We start from the raw sequence: 23590 nt of genomic DNA, 5'->3' as shown, positions 1-23590 counted from the left end.
CTCTTTATTCAGCACGAAGATGCATTTACGTGCCTGCAGCTAGAGTCAGGCCACAGACTGGAGGGCTACTGCGTCCATGGGCACCAGCAGCTAGAGAGACCAGGAGTGAGGGGACTTAAGTACAACTCCAGCAACTGGAATGTGACATCGAGCCGTAGGGATCTCTAAGTCCAGGGTGGGCAGCATCTGGAACAAGTGAGGGTCTGGCTGCCAACACCTGGGCTGGGACCACAGGCCAGAAGGTCCATGAGCGTGTGTGTAACCGAAGAGACCAGAACATGTGAAACCAAGCATGAGCCGATGGTGTTTGCAGTGCCAGCGACTGGAATGGGTGCAGGTGTACAAGTGGATCAAGCTACACTAGCTGACAAGTAGGTGAAGTGGCCTAGGTAGGAAGTAGGTGTGGAAGTGAGCATCTAAGGGCGAGACCACAGGAGGAGCTGGCTATGGCACAGACCAGTGAAGTCCCATCCAGCTGCCAAGGAAAGCCCATGGCCTGTGGGTCTCTAGGGGCAAGAACCATGGGTGTTTGTGCATCTCTTCAAGGGCATAACCACAGGGGTTTAGATAGTAGAGGAGCAAGGAAGCTCTGGTCAGGTCCAGCTGTATGTACGCATAGCTACACATACCTGTGTGTCCAAACGCGAGTCCATGAGGGAGCGGCTATTGAGAAACCGGAAGAGCCCTGGTTTAGAGGCATTCATATGTGTCTAGGTGTTTGTACCAGCAGACAAAAAAGGGCTACAGCCTTAGGGGCTCATTTGTCCAGGTGCTAACAACATGGGTGACTGAGATCCATGGGCCAGACAGTGGGCAGACTCTGTGCATGAATCCTGTATATATATACACATTCCCACTACCAGACCATCTTGAACTGCCAAGCTGCTGGTGCTGTTTGTGTTCACCTGAATATCCTGTGACAAATTACGTGGCTGCCTCTGTACATACATATTTGTTCTGTATAAATATACAGATACAATACTTATGTGTATGTGCATATCCCCTACCAGGGATACAGTCTCAGCTTCACTACTGGTTGGGCTTAAAGCCTGGAACTGTGACAGTCTTGCCTCTATCAGACTAGTGGTTCCAGCCCCAACAGTTAAAAGCACTCAAGATGAATAATATTGTTGAAGGCACTCCTCCTTGGTGTAAGGTCTCCCTGTTTAGAACTGGACATAAGACTATTCAAAACTTACAAACACAAATTAAAGTGAAACACAATATTTAACTAGTCTGATTTCTCATCCCGTATCTTTTTACTGCCTACTACTAAAAGAACAATTACAATTTCTAAAATTATTTTAATACAGTAAGTTCCTGAAATAGCCTGAATTAGCATCTTTGCACACTTATGCCTCCTTGACTTACTAGAGCTCAATATTTGGCCTTGGCCAAACAAATCCACTCTCTCAAAGAATGAAAAACCCAAAGTTTTCAAAGTAGTAGCTAAAAAAGAGTAATTTCTTTAAAGCTAAAATTAAACTCAAACTTGACTATCACTATCCATCCATGTAAATATGGATGAAAACTGATGTTTTACCCATTATATCACAGCATGTTAGAGTGAGAAAGGAGTTTGTTGAAGGCATTATTACAGGAAATATAATCTTCAGTGCCATAAACCAGGGAAGAAATAATTTTTTGTTCCTATTAATAATAAAGGCTGAAATACATATTTTCAGAAGAGGACAGAAAAATTGAAGCATGCATTCAATTGACTTCTCTCCTTAAAATCCAAGGCTTCAAACAACTGTTGCCCACATTTTTGAAAAATTATGATCCTGAGCAGTAGGAAGTAACTAAAGTCATTGCATGTTCACTCTACTTTCATCAGACTGATGCTTGTTAGGCACCATGAGGTCTCAAACGATAAACTTACAGATGCTATTTTTATCGAAATCTCATTTGTCAAGTCGACTATAACTCTGACACTTCGGCAGGGGAGCTGTCAGTGTATGCACAGTAATGCTAGTGAGCATCAGAGTTACATTTTCTACATACACCCTGTGGTTGTACAACAGTAACCCTGTGGATTTAAATACATCATCATTTAACACTACCTCAGTTCTTTAGCATTCTGGATATCTGAATTTTCACTAGTCCAAGACAGATTTTTTTTCCCTTGCTTTCATATGAGAAACAAAAAAAAAAAAAGATACAGAAGCAAGCTGCCTTGCGTGTCTAATAACACCTGATATAGATGCAAGAACACACTTTTTTACCCAGCCATTACCTTGCAGCTTCAATCTGCAACAGATGTTTTAAAATACAATGTAGCTCAACCCCAAGCTTTGCAAAAAGCACCATACTTCAAATAAACTACAATAACTTTTCTCAACTACCACCATACTTCACAAACTTTCTAAAATCAAGTATTTTTTTAAATGTTCTTCCTCTAAATCACCCAACGGGTTTCCTTTGTTTATACATAAAATTATTATCATAATGCTGTTATTGAAATAAACTCATTTAAATTCAATAAATTCATGATACCAGAGATTTTATGGTTTATGTTGAAGTCTGATACAATTAGATAAAATTTTCATAAACAGAGTTTCCATTACAGTATGTTTAACAAGTTAGAGGAATACCTCAATGTTTTTACTGGCAACATTCTTCACAACAGCAGGAAACAGCTCTGAAGCATTTTTTCCTTTTGCAATCATCTGAAGAAAAAAGTAGAGACGAATCTTAGTAATGTAACAATATAATTTATTAGAACATGGTTTGGGTTTTCTTGATTTATTACAGATCTGTATTTTAAATCTCATTTCTATGAAATCGAGGATAAAGATGTGGGGTTTTGTTAATTATCAGACCTTACAGGATACAATCCACACAACAAAAACTCTTGGGTCCGGGCTGGTTATAAGTTTGCTGGAGTGGAATCCATGAACTGGACTTTAACATGTAAGACAGCAAATAATTTTTAAAATTACTAAAAACAAAGACCTTGCTAATCCGAAAAGCCCTGCAGAATTACCTTTTGGGAGGTGGAGTGCAATAAAAAAGGTACCCAACAAAACCCAAGTTCCCACTCCTTTTCCCTGGAACAACTGTGGTTTGCAACAGAACCAAGGAGAAAAATAAAAATAAACATCACAATTTAAAAACAAAACAAGGTTGTTTTCCACAAGAAAAACACAAAAGGCCATAAAGTGTTTTTACAGAACAAAAAAGAATATACAAAAGCCACACAGTAAAAGCAAGATCAATCAACCCACCAATTGGGTTTTTTTTTTTGAAAGGAAGTTTTCATGTTTGATAATGAACAAGGCATGTCACAAATAAAATTGCCACAATAAATAGCAAAAACATCAAAACTCTGGTTTAGCTTCAGTTCTTGTACAAACATCTTAAGAAGGAAGTTATTTGTAGGAAACTGGGTACCTAGGACAGAATATAATACTTTAATATACACTATAGCTGAACAATGTTCTGCTTAGATATAATTCCAGTAGAATGCCTGGCAGTACTTTATGTCCGAACTGCAAACCCTGGAATTTCAGGATCATGTTACATCAAGTTACAGTGCTGCTGAATACAGACCCAGAGCACTCCCAGCTCTGGGAGTCTTGCTCAAGGTCAAGATTCAGCCCCCCAAACATCAAGGTAATCAGAAAACACAAAATCTCACTAAGCAAATCATAGAACAGTGACCTCTGAAAGTCATCTAGTCCAAACCCTCTGAAGCAAGCAGGAACTTCTTCTGTTCACAAATCAGGTTGCTCAAAGCCTCTCATCACTGAATGTTTCCAAGGATGGGGTTATTCACCATCTCTCTGGGCAACCTGGCCCAGCGTTTCACTACCATCATCGTAAAATCATCTTCCTTATATCTTATCTAAATCAAATGTCTTTTTAGTTTAAAACCATCCCTTCCTTGTCAAGTCATCACAGGCCCTCTACTGGAAAGTCCCTCTCCAGCTTTCTCATAGGCCCCTTTACATACTGGAAGGTGCTACAAGGTCTCCCCAGAGCCTTCTCTTCTCCACGCTGAACAACCCCAACTCTCTCAGCCTGTCCTCACAAGAAAAGTGCTCCAGCCCTCAGATTCTTTTTGTGGCCTGCTCTGGAGCCACTCTAACACATCTGTTCTTCCTGTCCTGAGGACTGCGGAACTGGATGCAGCTCTTCAGGTGAGGACTCTGTTACCACAGTGGAGTAGAGGAGCAGAATCATCTTCTTCAACCTGCTCGCCATGCTTTCTGGGCTATTAGCGAACACTGTCAAATCATAACCACCATTTCATTCACCAGCACACCCAAGTCCTTCTTGGCAGAGCTGCTCTCAACCCCTTCATCCACCAGGCTGTGCTGATACTGGCAGCTGCCCTGATCCACGGGCCAGACCTTGTACTTGGCCTTGTTGAACCCCACAATATTCCCATGGGTCCACATCACCAGTTTGTCCAGACCCCTCTGGATAGCATCCCATCCCTCAGGTATGTCAACTGCACCGCTCAGTTTCGTGCTGTCTGTAGATTTGGTGAAGGTGCACTCAATCCCACCATCTATGTCATTAATGAAGATATTAAATAGTACTGGTCCCAGTACACACCCCTGAGGGACACCTCTTGTCACCATGTTGGGGTCCAACACACATAAGCAACAACAAATACACAGGGATCCAAAAAAGGAAACAGGAGTTCTGCAACTGCAGATACTCCTGTCCATAAATATTACATTCCAACCATTACTCAGTGTTGTACAGCTGATTAAACTTCATATTTTCAACTCACACGTCTGTTTGTGTATTTCATTGATAAAATACATTAAAAGCATAAAGAGTTAAGATCTCATGCAACAAAAGCAAGAACACACAAAGCCAGGCAATACCTGGTAAACTGTAAAATCTGAGAAGCTTAGAAGAAGGATGCTGGAAATAAGAAAGAAGACAGCTGCAGTTCAACCTATTACTCGGCCTTTCAAAAGGGTGTAAGAGCAGCTGTCCAGCATGACATTTTGATCTACCCCATTTAACATCTTAAACTGTTTACTGCACCTGTATTAAAACACAGGAAGTGAAACAAGCACTGTGAAAAAGCAAGCACATTATATGAGTTTCAAGGGGTTTTTAACTAAGAATCTAAAATAAATTTACTTCTTTCAGGAATGGGGGATCTCCATAATAAATGCCAAATTCAGAATGACCAGGTAGAATGTAGCAACAAGATGCATTACAGAGAAAACAGAATGAAAAATTATCATCTTGGTGCAACAGAAGTTACGATACTCAAAACCAGGGATGATCCTTAGACTTCCCTGATAGGCTGTAATAGTATTACCCCAGGCATTACCTGGATTCTTTAATTGATCAACCATAACAGCTCCAGTGTACCATATAAATATGTATTTAGCGTCTTTTAAAAGAGTGTGTTTTGATTCATTATTGCCTAATGACTAGTGTAGATCCTCCTTAGCGCATGGATCATTAAACTGAAAGAACATAATGGTTCTTTCCAAGACTAAGGTCTATCATATAATTTTTGTTTCTGTGTCTAGACATTCTGCAGTTGTGTTGTCTTATACACTTGGAGTTTCTGGACAATAATGTTCATTCTAGCATAAGTGCTCTGTAATGCCAGGATGTACTAAACTTTTTTTTTCCATGTGAGAGACACACAGACATGGATGACACTCTCTGAGGGAAATCAGGCATGTGATTGTTTCCTAAATTTATGCTCTGAAATCATCACGAGTGAAATTCCACTGATTTTTCCCCAGAAATTCAAACAGGTTTCAAGATCTGGTACTGGTTGTTATAATATCAGTGAACGTTTTAAAAGAAATATCAGCTATTATGTTTTCATGCATATAGTAGAATATGTATATACAAAAATTTATTTCTAAACCAGCAGTGTTGCTCATATTCTTCCAAAGATTGCAATTATTTTATTGCACACATATAAGGAAGAAACATACAAAATAACATACTGATTCAAAAAAAAAAAAAAGGTTATTGATCATTAAAGTCATACTTTAGCTGAAAGTAGGCTTAGGTACCTTCACCTATAAGGGAGAAGTGAAAAGATCAAAACTCCTTTGCTTGAAATTTTGTTGTTTTAAGTCACTCTCTGGAAGACAGATTTGGTTTTATTTGTAATGAATCTCCTTCTCCCTAGGAGAAAGTTCACAAACTACATTAAAGGAGGAAGCAGCAGCAAAAAGTGCCCTAAGCAGTGTTCTCCTGCTACTTCCCTATCATGCCTATATGAATAAATGAAGGTTTAGACTCTTAAAGTCTACTAAAATACTAAGATAACTATTGGTATCACAGAATTATAGTCATACAGAACAGTTTAGGTTGGCAGGGACCTTAAAGATTAACCCCTCTTCTGTGGACAGGGACACTGTAATTACTGAGCATCTCCCCTGTGACAACAGGCTGAGAGAGTTGGGGTTGTTCAGCCTGGAGAAGAGAAGGCTCTGGGGACCCCTTATAGCACCTTCCAGTAAGTAAAGGGGGCTAAAAGAGAGATGGAGAGGGACCTCTTTAAGGGCATGTAGTGACAGGACAAGGGATAATAGCTTTAAGCTGACAGCAGGTAGGCTTACACTAGATGTTAGGAAAAAATTGCTGCAAGGGTGGTGAGGCAGTGAAACAGGTTGGCCAGAGAAGTTGTGGATTCTGTGCACATAGTTTTTTCAACTATCTAAAACTACTGAAAATTAGCATTCCAGTGAGACATGTTAAACAATACTCTGACAACGGAGTTCCTTTTACCTCTAATAATAAGGCTAGAGGAAGCCTTTCATCTCTGAAAAACACATCTCATCCCTGAGAGGTGTAAGCTTCTCTCTGTATGTAAGCACGGAAGCACCTCTGTACTCCTCAAGAACATTATCGCCATTGTTACAAGGCCTCATGTTCATACTGTGCAATATCCCACTCCTGGTCTGCAAAGCTCATTGTTTGAGTTTGTTATGTCAACCAGAGGTTGGTGCCAGGTATCTGGTGTGAAACACACTTCAAACACAGCACAGGAAACAGCAAATACCTTGAAGATAAAAGAAACTGAAAACAGAGGATCCAGTTCAAACAACTCACTTGTGGTTAAGTAATGGTCAGCCTAACAAGCTAGAAGGCTGTTTTCTACTTTAAGCAGCAGGAGCTGAGTAAGGGAAAAATATCCAAGAAGCTGAAGGTGCCTGCTGCCTTTGGGGAAGTAGTGCTCTTCCTGCACTGCACAGTGCTTAGAACGGGAACAGAAAGCAAGGGCTGTGAACTTAAAAAAGGACAGAAATCTGGAACTGGAAACTGGAAAGAATTGTCAGATTGGAAAATGGAGAAGCAGAAGAAAGAATGTGCCCAGTTAGTTCTGCCTTCCCTTGCTGAAGAGCTCTTGAGCCTGATCACTTCAGCCTAAGTGATCAAGGACCACAGCTATCACTGCTAACTACACATCTCCAGCTTCATGGTATCATACACTTCCAGAAAATTAAAGAAGCCATTAAGAACTCTTCTGGATGTGCAGCAGTAGCAAGTATTTAAAATTAGTGAATTTGCTCATTGCACACTCATTTGTAATGAAAACATTTTTTGTAGGAAAAAAGGAAAATGATCAACCTATAAAGCCTTCGTTTACAATTTAAAGCTGATTCAATTTAATGGTTTCTAATTTCCCCCCATATACATACATACATTTGGCTTCAACAGTTTCCAAATACAGGTAAAGATTTGGCCAACTTTTCAAGAAAGAAAACCAAGCAACAACTTGCCACAACCCTCCTGCCCACAGTAAAAACCAGAAAAAAAAGATCTTTTCTGAGGGAAGCAGAACAATGTAAGTTTACCATATGCTAAAACCATGGCACTTATAAAGGTAATGGTTTTTTGCAACAGCACGTCTGTAAGCCACTCTCACTAGTCAAACCCTGAGCAATCCCGCATCATGCTGGAAAAGATGAATCAAAAAAACCTTTCCCAAAACCAAGAATGACATTATGAAATAACAGTTGATAGGTTACCCAGATCTCACAGGTAACTGATGCCTCTGGCAGGACTAGGGGATTACAGGCAAAAAGACAACCATGCTGAGTAAAATTCTCATCACTGGATGATCATGAAGGGAGAAGAAGCCAGCTCTGGAGTCAGAGGAAAGAACACAATCACATGACACCATCTGTACCTACTCACTTTGGTACATACTCAGACAGGATTAAGTATGCAAAACCCAAGCAAAACAAAAAAAGCACATTCAGAGTAGACTGAAGAAACAGTGACAGAAAACAAATTCAAAAGCCCCAAAACAAAGAAGTCAAGTGCACACAGAACGATCTTCTGTAGCACATTCTTCCAATACTTTAAAGAAGAAACAAAGGGATACATACCATCAACTTCATGACGGTTTTTTTTATAGGGTTTAAACATACAATGGTGTTAAACATTATTTAATCACCTCTGCGAGTACACATTCACCTGAAATATGTAATCAAATATTCAGGCATCATGCTCAGTCAAAAAAGAAGATCCTCATGCAATTTAATAAAATAGAAATAGTAAATGCAACTTGTCATTTTATTCCTGCAAATTTCTGTTGTTTCCAGTGTGACAAATTTGAAGCTTCTCTTCAGGAGCCATTTCCTATTCAAGGTCTCACTGAAAAGAGCTGTTTACAGGCATATTGGCACTGTTACATAAATATTTCAAAAGCATATGACTGCATATATCCAGATATACCAATTTCTACACAAAATTCCAAGTTAAGAATTTTACCATTTCATCACCACAACTTCTAAAGATAATTTAGAGACTTAAGTGCTAACCTGGTACAGATCTGTAAAAGTAAAACATTATTTCCACCCAAGAAATAAAAAGAATAATAATAAACCCCCATATCTCATAACAAATAAAAACAGTAACAAAAAAAAAATCACATACCCCAACAATCCTTTTCATAGCATCCAGCTTTGCGGAATCTTTACTGCTTTCCAACATTTGTTTTAGGTCTTCATTTCTACGGTAGAAATACAGAAAAACATCAATTAGAAAAATTAAAAATTAAAACCAGAATACCGTTTTTATATTCTTGAATCAGTTCAGCAACTCATGGTGAAGCACTGCTCCCTCTTGCCCACTTTTAAATTGTATTTACTAACATGTTGTATAATGAAGAGTTTAGCAAAAGAACGTATCAGATTCCAACAATAATGTAAGACCATGAAACTTCAATCTACTGTTAGCTGAAGCCTGTCTTGAAGGCTGAAATCTTGAGGTACAAGAAGAGATTAGTTTAAACCAACAACTTATTCACTTCTCCCTTGTCCCCCAGGGAGGCCCAGATGCAATAATGAGAAGTTGACATGTTTGTGTTAAAACATAATATCAGCTTATGTAAGTCACTGAAAAGCCCAGACTTCAGCATGCTCTGAATTTCACTAAGAATCAAGGATACAACCTTGCGCTTCTATTTGCCTTTCTGGATTGTAAATTGCTATCCCCTGTGCTCAGGATTAAAAGCCTCCGATCTCTAGTAGGTCTGTTCTACAAGCTCTAAGACATCCTGATGATTAGATACATACAGTGTCCAAGCACTCTTTACAGATGAAATAAAATTCTCCCACAAAAATAACAAGTTGGTAAGAATGTTCTCTTGTAGATACAGCTTTTCATGAGTTGTCACTAATAAGAAACCCCATCCTGCTTCGCTTTTTAGATGTAAACAAATCACAGTCTAACTGCACTTACAGATGATGGAACCTTACAAAAAAGATTCTCTGACAGCTTTTTGTCACATCTGGATTGCCTGATTATTAAAAGATACAAGCAAATAGAAGCTCAAGAAGAGACACCTGCAATATTCCAAAGAACTCTGAAGAATTTCCAAGTTTACAAACCCTGTGAACTTTCACATAAGTGGGTAGACCATGGCTGGACACCAGGTGCCCACCAAGTCACTCTTATCACTCCCTTCCTGAAGCAAGATGTGGGTGAGAAAATAGGATGGAAAAGACCTCGTGTCACAATAAACACAGTTTAATAAAGCAAAAGCAAAGGCCACATGCAGAAGCAAAGGAAAACAAAAGATTTATTCTCTATTTCAAATCAGCAATGTCCAGCCACTGCCCAGGAAGCAGGGCTTTAGTATACTTAGCATCTGCTCTGGAAGACCAACACCGTAAGAAAGAATGCCTACCCCTTCTCCTTTTTCTTAGCTTTTACTGATGATCAGTCATTATATGGTATGGAATATCCCTTTGGCCTATCTGGGTCAGGAGTCCTGGCATCTACACATCCTTCAAGATCTTGCCCATCCCCAGGCTACTAGTGAAGGGGAATACTGGAGAGACAGTCTTGTCTGCTGTGTGAGCACTGCCCAGCAGTAGCTGCAACACTGGTGCGTTACCAACACCTTTCTCACCACTAATACAAAGCACAGCATGACGAAGACTGCTGCAGGGGAAAATAATTCCACCTCAGCCAGACTAAATATATCCAAACAAGATTTCAAAAGTGAGTGCAGAATCTAGAAATTTACTGATTTATCACTGCTCTCAGAATTTCGTATGGGAAGGAGAGAGGGATGTAAGCCAAAGCTGAAATTAGTTACAATGAAACAAAATATTGTCACTCATTCAGTCATAAACCTTTAAAGAGCACTTTTCCTACTTGCAAGGGACAGAGTCACTCTAATAGAGACTTCCTCATATTTTCAGAACCAATACTGCATCTGCTTTGTGCCTCTCCATGAGAAATCCACATTGCCCACGTTTCAGTATACATCCACAAAAGAACTGCAACCAGATGAAAAAAAAACTCCAACAAAACAATCAACTTATTTCCTACTAAGCTAAGGCATGTAAAATTCAGGATACCTATATGCAACTTAAAATTTAAGTCTAACTCCTTTTCCAAAACCAAGTGTTTCACTAAATAATTGAAGAAACCTATTACAGATTCCCTATGTTGTAAATATTGGCTTTCCTTGACAGCTTAATATTTAATTATTATCTTAAAAAAAAAAAAAAAGTAAGCATTCTATTTCCTTGCCTGCTTTAGTACCATTTCCCAAATATCACTGGTAACTCCCTATTTTGTACACATCACGCTCAAAGGTTTTTACTGTTTTTAGTTACTCCTGGACATGTTCAAAGATCTATATGGTCAGTGTTCTATTGCTACATTTGTTTGGTTTGTGTGCTTTGGTCATTTAAATTATACATCCCATTCAGTTTTGTCCTCTAGTTTTGCATACTGCTAAGCTCAGCTTTGTAAGCCCATAGCCGACCACGTTCTTCATGGGAAGTGGCAACATCCAATGTACCTTCTTCTTGTAACACCACTCCAAGTTGACAGGTCTGTTAAAAATATCTAATGCTGTGATGTCACAGCATTAGATTGTCACAGTCCTATTGTCTGCATTCCTGTTCCATGATAAAGGAACACCTCTCTCTACCTTAAACTCCACATTTTTCTGATTTTATTTGAAGATGCTTGTATTCACCTCTGTTACCATCACACTTCTTTTAGTCATCCCATATCTTCCCCTCAGATCTATATCTTTATTTTTGATATTAGAAATAAAGTATTTGGTGGTTTAGGGCCGCACATAAAATATCATTCATAATTTGGGGTTTTTACCTTTCAATCCCTCTGCATAGTTCCATTTGCAATTAACTTTTTAGGAAGAGTAGCTTCGATTTAATTTTTTGCAGCCCTCTTTATTCCCATCACCCTTGGCCACAGAAATAGCTTATTTTGCGGACCATTCCTACCTGCCTATTCCTCATCTGATACCAAGTAAGTCTTAGTTATTTTTGATCAGCTTGAAGTATCTCGCCTGAGAGACTTTGCTCTATAGCTGGATACAGCAACTCAGAAACCTCTAATTCCTTCTGCTTAACTCTTAATTCTTACCTGTGCAAGAATCTGTACGACATGGTAACGAAAGTTACATAGCAAAAGACAGGACTTGATTTAGAAAGTTGCTTTTAGTCCTATGCTCCTGCTTCCAGTTTGCTACTGTTGTTGCAAAATGTGGAATATGTAAAAATTTTCTTAAGAAAGGATGCTCTTTGATGTTTGATCTTTGTATACGTTCAAGCCTAATCAACAACAAATGAGATCAATCTATGAAATGGATAGCAGCTAACAAACAAGCTGCAAGTGATGTCTGTGTGTTAGAAAGACAAATTACTTGTCTGTAGAATTGCCTTGTTAAGGTTTAGGGCTTGACAAGTTACCATGACCTCAGACCCCAGGTGAGGTTAGTAAAGCCTGGGAAGAAAGATGCACCCCTGAGAGTGGACAAGGAATGCAAAATTTATGGGCCAAAAGGACATTCTGTAGAACCCCCAAGACAAGGAGGAAACTAATAAAGACAACTCAGCAACAGTGGGGAATCAACTCAAGCTGGATAAAAGCCAATTCTGGCAGGGACAGACTGTGATCATGGCCCACCAACTCAAAAAACCACCAACCTAGAAGAAGACAAAGGCTGAGCGTGTGGACCAGTTATCATGAGAAGCAAGAGAATCATTAACCAATAGAAGGCAGAATACTAACTAACAAACAAAAAAAACCAAACCAAAACAAAAAAAAGAAGTCTGTGTCAACAGGGTAGAAAATGAAGAAATAATAATTTGAACTTGAGTACCAAGAAGCAAAACCAGAAGAAGTTACACAGAACAAGATCCAAGTACAAGCTGAAGACTGTCTCCCAGAATGTAACAAATAACAAGAAAAAATACAAAGGTGAATTTAAGATGTGAAGACAGAAGGAGGAAGCGTTTAATGATGAACTGCACTTCCAAACGCTTATAGAAAATATTCTATATATCATACACTTCAAATTAAAGCATTTTGAACTGTTAGCGGGGAAGATACAAAATATAACAATTTAGATGTGAAGACCTGTTTTCAGCCAGCCTTGTTTCCATAAGAGAAAAGCAGCAAGGGAAAAAAGAAAGAAAGAAAAATAGGAATTAAACAACAAGTTCTTGATGAATTCATTTGGAAATTAATTGTTACCTGAACTGATGGTTTGTTGGGATTTTTAAAAATCTTTTCTAACAAATTATAATCCAGGATTAGCAAACATCAGATATTTACAGAGTATAATATTGCTCCATACATCCACATGGATCACCAGCAGTAGCAAGCCTTTTTTCTTCTACAGTTAGATATGGTTTCAGTGTAACCTCAAAGTTTCGCTCTTTAAAAGCAGACTTAATAGTGCAAGACACATCAATTATTTTGCCCAGCATTGTGGAGTTTTCTTCCATTCTTCTAAGTGAAGTATGCAAAAAACCAATAAAAAAATTACTGCACTCAACCAAGCTTGCCTGCCAAGAATGAGGCCTACTCAAAAAAAAGAAAATCTTACGAAGTAACAGGATACCCATTCCCTTGCTGTTTTAACTTCCAGAAAAAAATATTGTATGCAGATTTCAAAGGTCATTTCCCTCCAAAAACAAACTCTTATCAGCAGTCTCAATGAACAATGGGAAAAGCAAATGCATTTCAGTCTTTTGTAATACAGTTTACTGTACAGTAAAAATATTTTCACCTTTTGATCATTAAGAAGTTTTAAGGAAATTTTCATCCTTAAGTAAAATCCCTCAAAATAGAAAGCATAAATGTAAGCTTTGCAGTCACACTAGGGTTCATGTTCCTATACTCATTAGTTATCCTTCTATACTCATCTTAGACAAACTCTTTATCACTTATCTCTGCTTACCAGGGGCTCAGGAAAATGCAAGGAACCCTCAGCTGCACCAATACCTACCTGTCCCTGCTAAAACTTTGAGAGTGATTCTAGCCTTACAGAGTTAGGTACATACTATGGATGATTGAAATATAAACCTTATTACTTCAGGAGGAACACCAGGTTTAAAAAAGCCTAGTCTGACAGTTGACAAATGATGTGGAACTATACGAAGAAGGAAAGTAATGGTCCCAACAACAGCAGATGCAAAAAACACCAAACTTTTGCACGAGTATAAATATGTAGTCTCAGCCATTTTCCCTGACAGTAATACAAGGTAAAATTACTTTCCAAGAGCAAAAGTACAGAAAAACAAGAAGATTCCCACCCGTATGCCCAATGATGTATTCTAAGAACTCAACAAGATTTCCCTTGAGTTCGCAAGTCATAATCTAGTGTCTTAAGATCTATTACAATACAGGCCCACTGTCATCAAAAGTTGCAAGCTGAAAGCACTGGTACAGATTAAAATTAGAAATATTATAGTCATATACAACAGTGCCATGAAATATACTACTTGTATAGCATCTATCATATAAGGCAATGAGTCAATTATTAATTTATTAAGAAATCAGTTCCCAGCTGCCTTTGTAATCTTTACCACCACAGGCTTGTATTCCTCAGTACTGGAATTTGAAAGCTAAAGGAGTGTAAATTAGAAATGCAAATTCATCACCTAGCTTTCACGGCAAGTATCACATGACAGATCTACAATGACACCACATGACGGACATCACAAAACACGCCCACAATAAAATGTTCTCTTTGAAACACTGGTTGAATGTTAAGAGGAGGTAGTAAATTTCTAATTTTCTTCTATGTTTTTGTATTTTACACTTGTAGCATTTAAGATTTATACTACCTTTTTCCTTCTCCACGAAAACACTGCTTTCTTCATACCTTTGAATATCTACCTTCGTAGATATGATAGGGGTATGGATATGACAGGACCTGTGACAGACCTACCAATTTGGATTAATCTTACAGATGTTATCATTAGAAAGTAAGCAAAAACCACCAGCTAATCTTTTCTAGCTCTCATGTTCTTTCTTGTGCCCTCTATTCCCCTGCCATTAAAAAAGGAATAAGCCACAAACCTTACAACTGCCCCAAGATAAAAGGAGATGGTGGGGATAGGGGCATGGTAGGTGTGCAGAGTGTAGGGAACAAAAGAAAAGACAAAAAACAGCCTTAGATCTTGACAGTCACAAGATTATACTGCCAAACAGCTTTAACAGCCTGGAGTCCTATGCCAGAAAGCACCTTGATCACCTTGCTCTGCACATTGATTATGGCAAACAGTATCTAAAGAATAATTCTGAATATGCCCTACTACTGTCAGCATGCACTTGGTCACTAAAACTGCCGTCTTGATGAGGTTATGACTAGGATTACAGATTCCATTGAGCAATGTTATCCCCTTCTACAGAAAAAAAAAGTAGGCATAACTATACATCACTGAGGTTTAAACAGCTATGTCAGCAATAAACCTGGGCCTCTCTCTCAGTTACTTTGTCCCCCCATAGGAACTATGACAAACTTCTAGTCATACTAAAATATTAACCCAGAATCTGCGGCATGTCATTGGCCACTGCATCAACATGTTCCGAACAACTATTACTAAGAAAACACTTGCTCCACTCTGGTAAAATACACATTTATTTTCTACTCTTTTTAGCAACACCATAAGATTAAACCCATAGATTTTCAGGTTTTGCTACACTTCTGACATGCCAGTTAGTGAAAGAAGTCACCCACTAATCATAAGCCTTCTTTGTAATAAAGAAAAATGTTCATGAGTATCAAAACTGCAACTGAAGACAAACAATGCAAAAGCAACCTTGGGAACAGCTGTAATCCCCTCTAAGAAAGAGGAATGAATTCTAAACCATGGTGAGACAGAAGGTCTTCATATATAAGGACAGCACTTTAGCACTGCAAGGTAAGATACAGGAAATGGGAAACAAATCCACTACTGGGGAGGAAGCATGCTTCACCACTTTTGGTAATATGGAACAAAGCTGTACAGAACAGAAGTTACAGAAGTCTCACTCAGTTGAGTTTTAACAATGCATTTCTAGTTTTAAGTTTTCCATCCACTGCATACTTTCAGTTGCCCACTATCAACTGCACTGTTCTTGCATTCAAGAGACTTCACTTGGCAGGACATACTTTTAACCACAGCATACTAAAATAAATTTTTTTTGCCTTCCAACATAAAATTCCAAACACTGTGAATGCTACCAAGTTTGAAGCAGAAAATACACACTGACAGAGCAGTGTAACCTTTACTCTTGGCATCTGAGTAGCAATGAAGTCCTAGGAAACATCCCGTGTTTCCTGAAAAAAAATTTTTTTCTTGACATTTTAATGGCACTGGAAAATCCTTAAAATAAATTGGTTTATTCTAGGTCATGCTATTGTGTAAACTCTAAACAAGTTTGAATTTAACATTTAAAGAGGACCTGCAAATTGATTTCAGAACCATTAAACATGGAAGCTAAATCAGCAACAAATACATGCTGCAATTTGAGTTTATTTTAGTTAATTTAGGGTTTTCTTCCAGCAGGAAATTAAGAAATCTGAGTTCCACTGTGTTTTGGTCTATGCCACAAACTGTTTGAATGACATCTTGTGGTGCTGTTCAGTACTACCATCCTCCTCCATTATAATACTGTATCTACTTCTAATTCACAACATAGAATTCAACTACTACTTCAAGGGAGACTTGAATCATATGGCTTTGAGTGTAGCTGTTCTATGGCTTAAAGAGAATTGAGACAAGAAGTAATTTATTTCTTTTTCAGCTACCCCTCATTTTTCATTCTGAAAAAGAAGCATACTACCCAAAAAGCAAAACTCAATAGTTTTAAAGGATAGACTAGAGATGTGAGGGAAACCAGGATAACTACAGTATCCTGTAAGGCTGAGAGCCAAAGAGAACAAAACCAGTTATGGTCTAACCAGAAACATAATTTAACTCATTTAATAATTACTTTGCCACTAATTTCTCAAAGCACTTGCAATCTGGACGGTTTAGGTATACTCTTTCCTTCTCACTGGGGAAACAGGAAAGTATAAAGTCAAAAACTAAATAAAGCATCTCCCAGTTCTCTGCTGTGAATAGATAGTACCTGAACAATGCTTGAGCAATCAGTGCAGCAACATCTGTAAGTTGCTGCTACCACCACCATCAATGCAGATATGTAAACTACCTACATTTCAAAAGCTCTAACCAGATGGCGGCTAGTATGACCGGTTTTAAACCCTTTCTGGATCCGACTGCAATTTAATCTAAGATTATCTGTTGTCAGTAGAGTAGTTACAGATACTATTTCACCCAGCAACAAGAAAGGTTGTCTGAAAGGATGAAAAGATTCAATCTTGCAATTGCACTGCAAATAACCTCTTCTGATAGTACCCATACCACTAATACTACAGGGAAAGTTCTGCGAGCGAGAAATCTTCCTCAGTGGAAGATAGCAGTTTTCTGAAAGCTGAAAGAGTGTCTTCAGGGGTGGTGCTGCCATTTAAATGGTTGTGTCAACTTAGAGCCTGTCTTGAGGCTAGTGCTCAGAATTTGCAGACATTTGTAGATCACTTTGCAGCATTTGATATCTGTGAAGGGATTACAGGAAAGTGAGAAGCAGTATCACAGAATATTCTCAGCTGGAAGGGACCTACGAGGGTCATTGAGTCCAACTCCTACTGTTTGTTTCCAGCTTTCCCAAAAATGCTGAGAGAAGGCTTCTTTGAAAGATACCACCACAGAGGTGGTGCTGCCAGAACCTAGTCAGTGTTAGTATATTAATTTACATGTATGTCCACATTTCAGAAACACCGTAGAACAGCATTACAATGCTGTTCATCTTCTGGCAGAATGCCAAACAATTCTGAGTTCCTCCAAGTATCAAAACTATCAAGGGGTGGCACAGACAAGGATAGCCTCCAAAAAAAGCAGAACTAAAAATTTGTGGAATTTCTTGCAAGTGTCAGCCTTGTAACAGTCGTAGATTTATCTATTTCACACCATTCAGGATGCCGATCAAAGGAAATGTCTAAGGTAAATATACGACAATGCAGTAAACATGCAGAAACCACAGTGAAAACCTTAAACTGTAAAACTTGCCTTTCTAAAGAAATAAAAAAGCCCCCAAAAATGTAATGACTACATTACAGAGAATCACAGCAAATCAACAGTTCATTGCTTGCATCTTCATATGTGCCAAGTGCCTGGCAATAAGAATATATTCACTGTGTGTCACTTCCTATCAGATCTGACAGATTTCAGCCGGAGAAGCGTTCTGCAATAGTATGCCCACCTTTGTACACCGCGTTTAGTTCCTATCCTTGTACTGACTAAAGGGTTCAGATTTTGTCTTGTAGACTCATCAGGACTCATCCAAACCATTCATCTTTGCTGGGTTGCACATCCTACCGAAACTGGCATATCACCATATTGGTGGGCATAGGGCCATTTTAACAGATGGAGAAAGAAAGTAGTTGTGCCAATGAGCTAGTGGATGCATGAAGTTTGAATATTAGAGCTGGAGTCTCCTCCAAGAATTTCACAAATGGCAATCTATGTACAATCTCTCCATGACTGACTGGTTGAACAGAATATGCCAAGACAAAACTAGATCAATTTACAACTCCAGGAACACCTCTGGCAGCCGTTGAAAGCAAGTTTTTAGCTCCGATGAGTTTGGAAAAGTCTTCTGCACAGAGAATTGGGGAATTAGTATCTTAATGAAATCACCACCTTCAGCTCTCTGCAAAACAGGCTTGCAAATCTCTGCAAAGAAAAATGAGTTTGCAGCACTGCCGAGTTTTCTGACTAATGGCTCAACAAAACACGTAAGCCAGATCTGCAATAAAAAAATCTAATAAATTACAAATGTATTTTGCTTGGCAGTAATACAGTTTAAAGATGCAAATCAGTAAAGCTGAAAATGTGTGTTATAAATTTTGCCATCTGCTTCAATATTGTACTTAAAAATTGGTATCTACTGATGTCACTCCTATAGTTCAGCTCTAAGTTTTTACATTTTATCAGGTAAAGCAATAGCTAGTTATATTGATGAAATTGTACCATTTCCAAGAACCAAACCTTACTACATTTTAATTTTACATGCAGGAAAGTTTTGTTGAAAATGCAATTAATATAGACGAAAATCTTCTGTCTACCTGTAATTCACTGTAGGCAGTTATAGTTGCACCCTAATACATGTAATTAACAGGGATTCTGTGTTACTAATTAGCTCTCCAGGTACGCTTCGATGTTGGAAGGTGGTTAGAGTTTTCACTCCTCCACTGAGAGTAATAATAATGTAATAAAGCATAATGTAACTATAAAACTATTCTATTAATTTAGGTGGTGTGTATCACATAGTATTTCTCTACACTATACAGGAGATTCTGAGATTCCAACTAGGCAGTGCTTACTTCATGGTCCATCAATCTAGAACTCAGAGAAATAGCCTGAGGCGCACATACAGGATTCAGCTTGTCCATAAGATTTACGTAACCCATTGGCTCTTACAAATTTTCTGCTGAAAACGTCTTTTATAGACAAAGACTTCTCTGCAGACTGTTTCCATTACTCTGGGGACCAGAATCCGACCCTTTTTCTTCTTTTTGAAACATGCGGGACATGTGAATATCTAGGATGTAACCAGCTCAAAGACAACTGTCAAACTACCAACCTGAACACATAAATACATTCTTAAAATATAAATATAAAACTAGTATAAAGGAATACCATACATGTCAGTTCATGTTACAAGTGTGAAAGAGGAAAAGAGGAAAAGAGGAAGGAGAGCAACAGGCATCTCCAGTCATGCAATTGCGCCCTTTCCACACAAGGAGGTTCAGACTGACTCATCTCAGGTATATAAGATCTTTCAATTATTCAGTTACTGAGATGCTTAACAGAATGAACACAAAAATTCCATTCTCCTGCTTCATTCATCTAACCAAGCAAAAAGCTTTAAAATCAATACATACCAAATACAAAAGTTGTATCTGCCTCTTTAGTCAGGATTAAATACTCAAACAGCTAGTGCCAGTATCATATATTTGTTGTGAAATCTGTTATTCAAGAACAGTTTCAGTTTAGTCAAAACCAGTAAGAAATCAGTTTCTTCTGTACATGTTGTAATACTATAGAGATTAGAAAACTCCTCCTTTCCTCATTTCTTTTGTCCCGAACATGTACAGTTACCTCACAGAAGCAGACCAAAGTTGTATACTTATTTTTTCTATTTTCTTTCACTTCAGTAAATACATACAGTGTATTAGCTAATCAGAAACCATGTTTGCACATGGTGTGCGCAACATAATGCACCTTGCTTATATTAAGATAAAAAATCATGAAATAAACAGTTACCTTTAATAATCTTCCAACAGTAAAACTTTCCACTTAGTCAGGATTAAGATGTCACCAGGACAGAAATTTTGACGAACTGAGACATTTTCAACACTGATAGCATGTGTTTGAACCAAACCACAACACAAACATGTACTGAAAATACTATGTTCACTAATCAAATTAAAATTATATTTGTAATTGAAAGTTATTGGAAAATCATTGAATGCTAAAGGTAAAAAAGGCAGCTTTATCAGGAAAATTATAAATAGACTTTTACATCAAGGGATGCTCAGAGCTTTTAGATGAGACGAACTTCAGCAGAGTATTCCTACTGAAATGTGAGAAACAAAACAGGACAAATAATTTATATTAGAACAACTTTGGATTTCAGATTTAAGTCCACCAATACTGATTCGTGCCTCTGTGTGGGCCCTTCTGTCGTAAGATCAAAGACAACTTATCCTAAACAACTTCATTAATGCCATACCCATTCTGGCTTACTTCTTCATGACAAACAGAAGAAGACAGACAACACAAAGAAAAGAGACAGGAATTTTTTCAAGAAACTATTTACAATAGCAGTGTGATACTTATACATTAACTACCTGATATTTACTGATTTACTGGCAACGGGCAAGTGCAGGGATCTGGGCCATATATTATATATGTATCCCTCCGCTGAGAAGGAGCATTTCTTGTATCATCAGTAGAACTAAGGACGAATCCCCCTTCCTCAGCAACAAAAAAAGTTTGCCAAGAACTGAAACAACACAATGATACCAGACATGAGTATATCAGCAGTGATGAGAGACAATCTAGAGAGATCAGCAAACAACCTTTGAAAAGCTCTAACAGCAATTTTCATTTCACCAGTGGAATACTTCGCTAAACACACACCTTCACAGGCAAGATGCAAGGACACATCTTGCACTTTTCTGTATGCTCTTATATTGCCTTCTGATGAGCAGGTTTTGCACTATTACTAGAGTGAACTAATAGAAACACAAAGTATACGCTTGATGAATGACAACTGCATTTTCCAACCAGAGTGCCACACAGTCCGCTTTTCCAACAATAACCCCCACTTGCAGTCCAGTGGCTTTTCCACACTACACAAATTTTCACACTACGCAAATCACCTTCCCTGCACAGTGTCTGTTCCTCAACTATCCAATCCACACTCAGAGCCCAACCACACAAGTGTGAATTGTGGATAACACCCTACTTCAGCAAGAACTTGCTTGTCAGCTACAAAAAACCACAGACAGCAATGTCTGTTTTCCTCTCAAGTAATTCCTTTAGAGGATTACACTTCTGTAAGTGTAAGAGCAAGTCTGGAGGAGCAATTAATTAATATGGCACGTTCACATATCACAAGCTGTTCTGGTTCTTCCATACTACAGGACATCCATATACATACACACGTACAAAACATCTCAGGACCCCAGAGCTGTACTTCCCCATGATCACTGGGAAGCCTTGGGTAGAACCAGTCACCTCAGCTTCTGCATCTAATAAAATAGAGAGCTATACTTCACTTGCAAAACAGTCCTAAGTTTATGAGTTATGTAGAAATTTATGGCCATGATCAATGATCAGGATACCCCCCAGCCCGTGGAAAAAAGAAAGTAGCAAAATAATGGTTTAGAAATAAAGTGTGAAGTTGTTTCTATGGAAAGGGGACAAGAAAAGAAGGGCGCAAAAAACGTAAATCAGCTAAAACACACAAATCCATAGAAGTGCATTTATACTAGAGCAGTGAAAATTTGAACTGGAACAGAATGAAAAAGCAAAGTATTTAGCAAAACAGAAGGGTAAAAACAAATGAGACTCATCTGGCAAACTGAGGAGGCCCATCAGGTACTGTCTCACAGAGCTAAGCATTAGACTGACAGCAGCTTCATGTTTTCGTGATTTACTTTGGGGTGGTTCACAAATAAACACATCAGTCGAGGTTTCCAGAGCACAGATGTTCTCTTTGTGCAGAACAATCAAACTGAAGAAGCAGCAATTGATTTTCTAATGTCCATGAGACCTTAGTTTATGGTGCTTTTTTATTGGTTGCTCTCCGAATAGATTTCCAATTTGTTGTAGAATACAATTCCAGCTTAGCAAACCTTTTGATCCTTTCATTTGGACATTCTTCCTCTCCAATCCACTTTTACTTTAAGGAGCTGAAGGCTTTCTGTACCAGTGCACTTGGCCGGGGTTTTTTTAACTTCTCCATTTCCTCATTTTGACTTCTGACCAAGACACTGTTAACACCCACTTCAAGCTGGGCCACCTCGCCCTGATCCACTACACTTCCAACCACAACTCCCAAAAATACTTTTTTTTTTTTTACAAACACTTTATATATATACACATTTGACGGCAAAATTAAGACAATTCCAGAGCGGTTAGCTGTCCAAACAGAGGAAAAATGATAAGCAGTTTTCCAAACAAACCAAAAGAAACACTTTGCAAATAACCCACTCCCTACGCATACTTTAAACGTAAGCAAGCCAACTTTTCCGCGGAGTCACGAGGGGAGACAAGCGGGAGGCGCGGCTTCCCCGTCAGGGCCCCTGGAGCTTTCCCTCCCCGTGGGATGCCCCGCCAGCCCAGCACCGCCCGCCCGAGAGCCCAGCGAGCTCCCTTACTTCTTGGTGTCGCTGCTGAAGAGCCCGAAGGCCGCGGGAGCCGAGGGGGTCACGGTGGGCGCCGCCTCCTGCGCCAGCTCGGGCGTCGACTCCCCGCTCTGCTCGCTGTAAGTGAGCCCGTTGCCGGACATGCCGCCGCTGCCACTGATGCCGGTGCCGCTGGTGCCGCTGGTGCCGGTGCCGCCGGTGCCTACCCGCCCCGCCGAAGTTGCCGTCGCTGCACCCCAGACCTGCCGCCCGGCGCTCCCCCCGGAAGCGGGGCCGTCACGCGGCGGGGGGCGGGGCGGGGCGGGGCGGCCGGGCCCGGACGTGCGGCCCGAGCCGCGGCCCCGGGGCAGGGGGAGGGGCTGGGCGGTGCCGCGCCTCAGGGTGTGCTTCCCGGGCCTCTGCCGGCCCCTTAAAACACAAAGCATGGCCTAGAGCATGAGGTCGTTTGCTGCTTCTAGTGACCGTGTTACCGATGCCGGTACTCCACGCTCACGACAATAGTAGGGTAACCTAGACTAGAAGAAGCTGTTCACGTATGAGAGGCCAGAAATATAAAAGGATAGTTAGAAGTCTTCTGAGGGAAGTTTCTCCTAATTCCTTTTTACAATCTTGTTTTCCTTCGTGCATCTTTCCCCTTTCCCCCTAGTCTCTCGGGAATAATCTGTGTTCATTAAAACACCCTTCAATCTGTCTCCCGACATATGCTATTGGAGTGCAACCTTTTTATCCTTAGAACTGAACTCATTTCCAAAAGGTTACCTGTTCACAATCAATACTTTTTATCCTGCAGAGAAGAAAAAAAAAAAAAAAAAAAGAAAAAAAAAGGCGAAAGAATGGATTGTCATATTTTTCTGAAGTAGCCTTTTGACTTGCTTGCTT

The 23590-nt window shown here is 39.2% G+C and overlaps 1 protein-coding gene across 4 annotated transcripts in view; it reads right to left on the bottom strand.

Moving 5' to 3' along the window:
* AP3B1 (adaptor related protein complex 3 subunit beta 1) overlaps positions 1-22996 on the bottom strand; it is a 158328-nt gene extending 135332 nt beyond the window's left edge. For 2 of the 4 annotated variants that reach the window (XM_042028883.1, XM_042028882.1), the window contains exons 1-3: positions 22724-22996; positions 8887-8962; positions 2595-2669 (exon numbers count right to left, since the gene is read on the bottom strand). In XM_042028883.1, coding sequence (XP_041884817.1) covers positions 2595-2669; positions 8887-8962; positions 22724-22854 — 282 coding nt within the window. In that variant the 5' untranslated portion in view covers positions 22855-22996. The remainder of the gene's footprint in view (positions 1-2594; positions 2670-8886; positions 8963-22723) is intronic. The other 2 variants (XM_042028880.1, XM_042028881.1) reach the window with 1 other exon arrangement.
* Positions 22997-23590: the final 594 nt, after the last annotated feature.

The sequence above is a fragment of the Corvus kubaryi genome, unplaced genomic scaffold, assembly GCF_017639235.1.
Source record: "Corvus kubaryi isolate FWS band 111438036 unplaced genomic scaffold, C.kubaryi_AGA036_p1.0 37308, whole genome shotgun sequence".
NCBI classification, from domain to species: Eukaryota; Metazoa; Chordata; class Aves; order Passeriformes; family Corvidae; genus Corvus; species Corvus kubaryi.
Note: the sequence above shows the minus strand (reverse complement) of the source record. Positions and strands in the feature narration are given on the sequence as shown.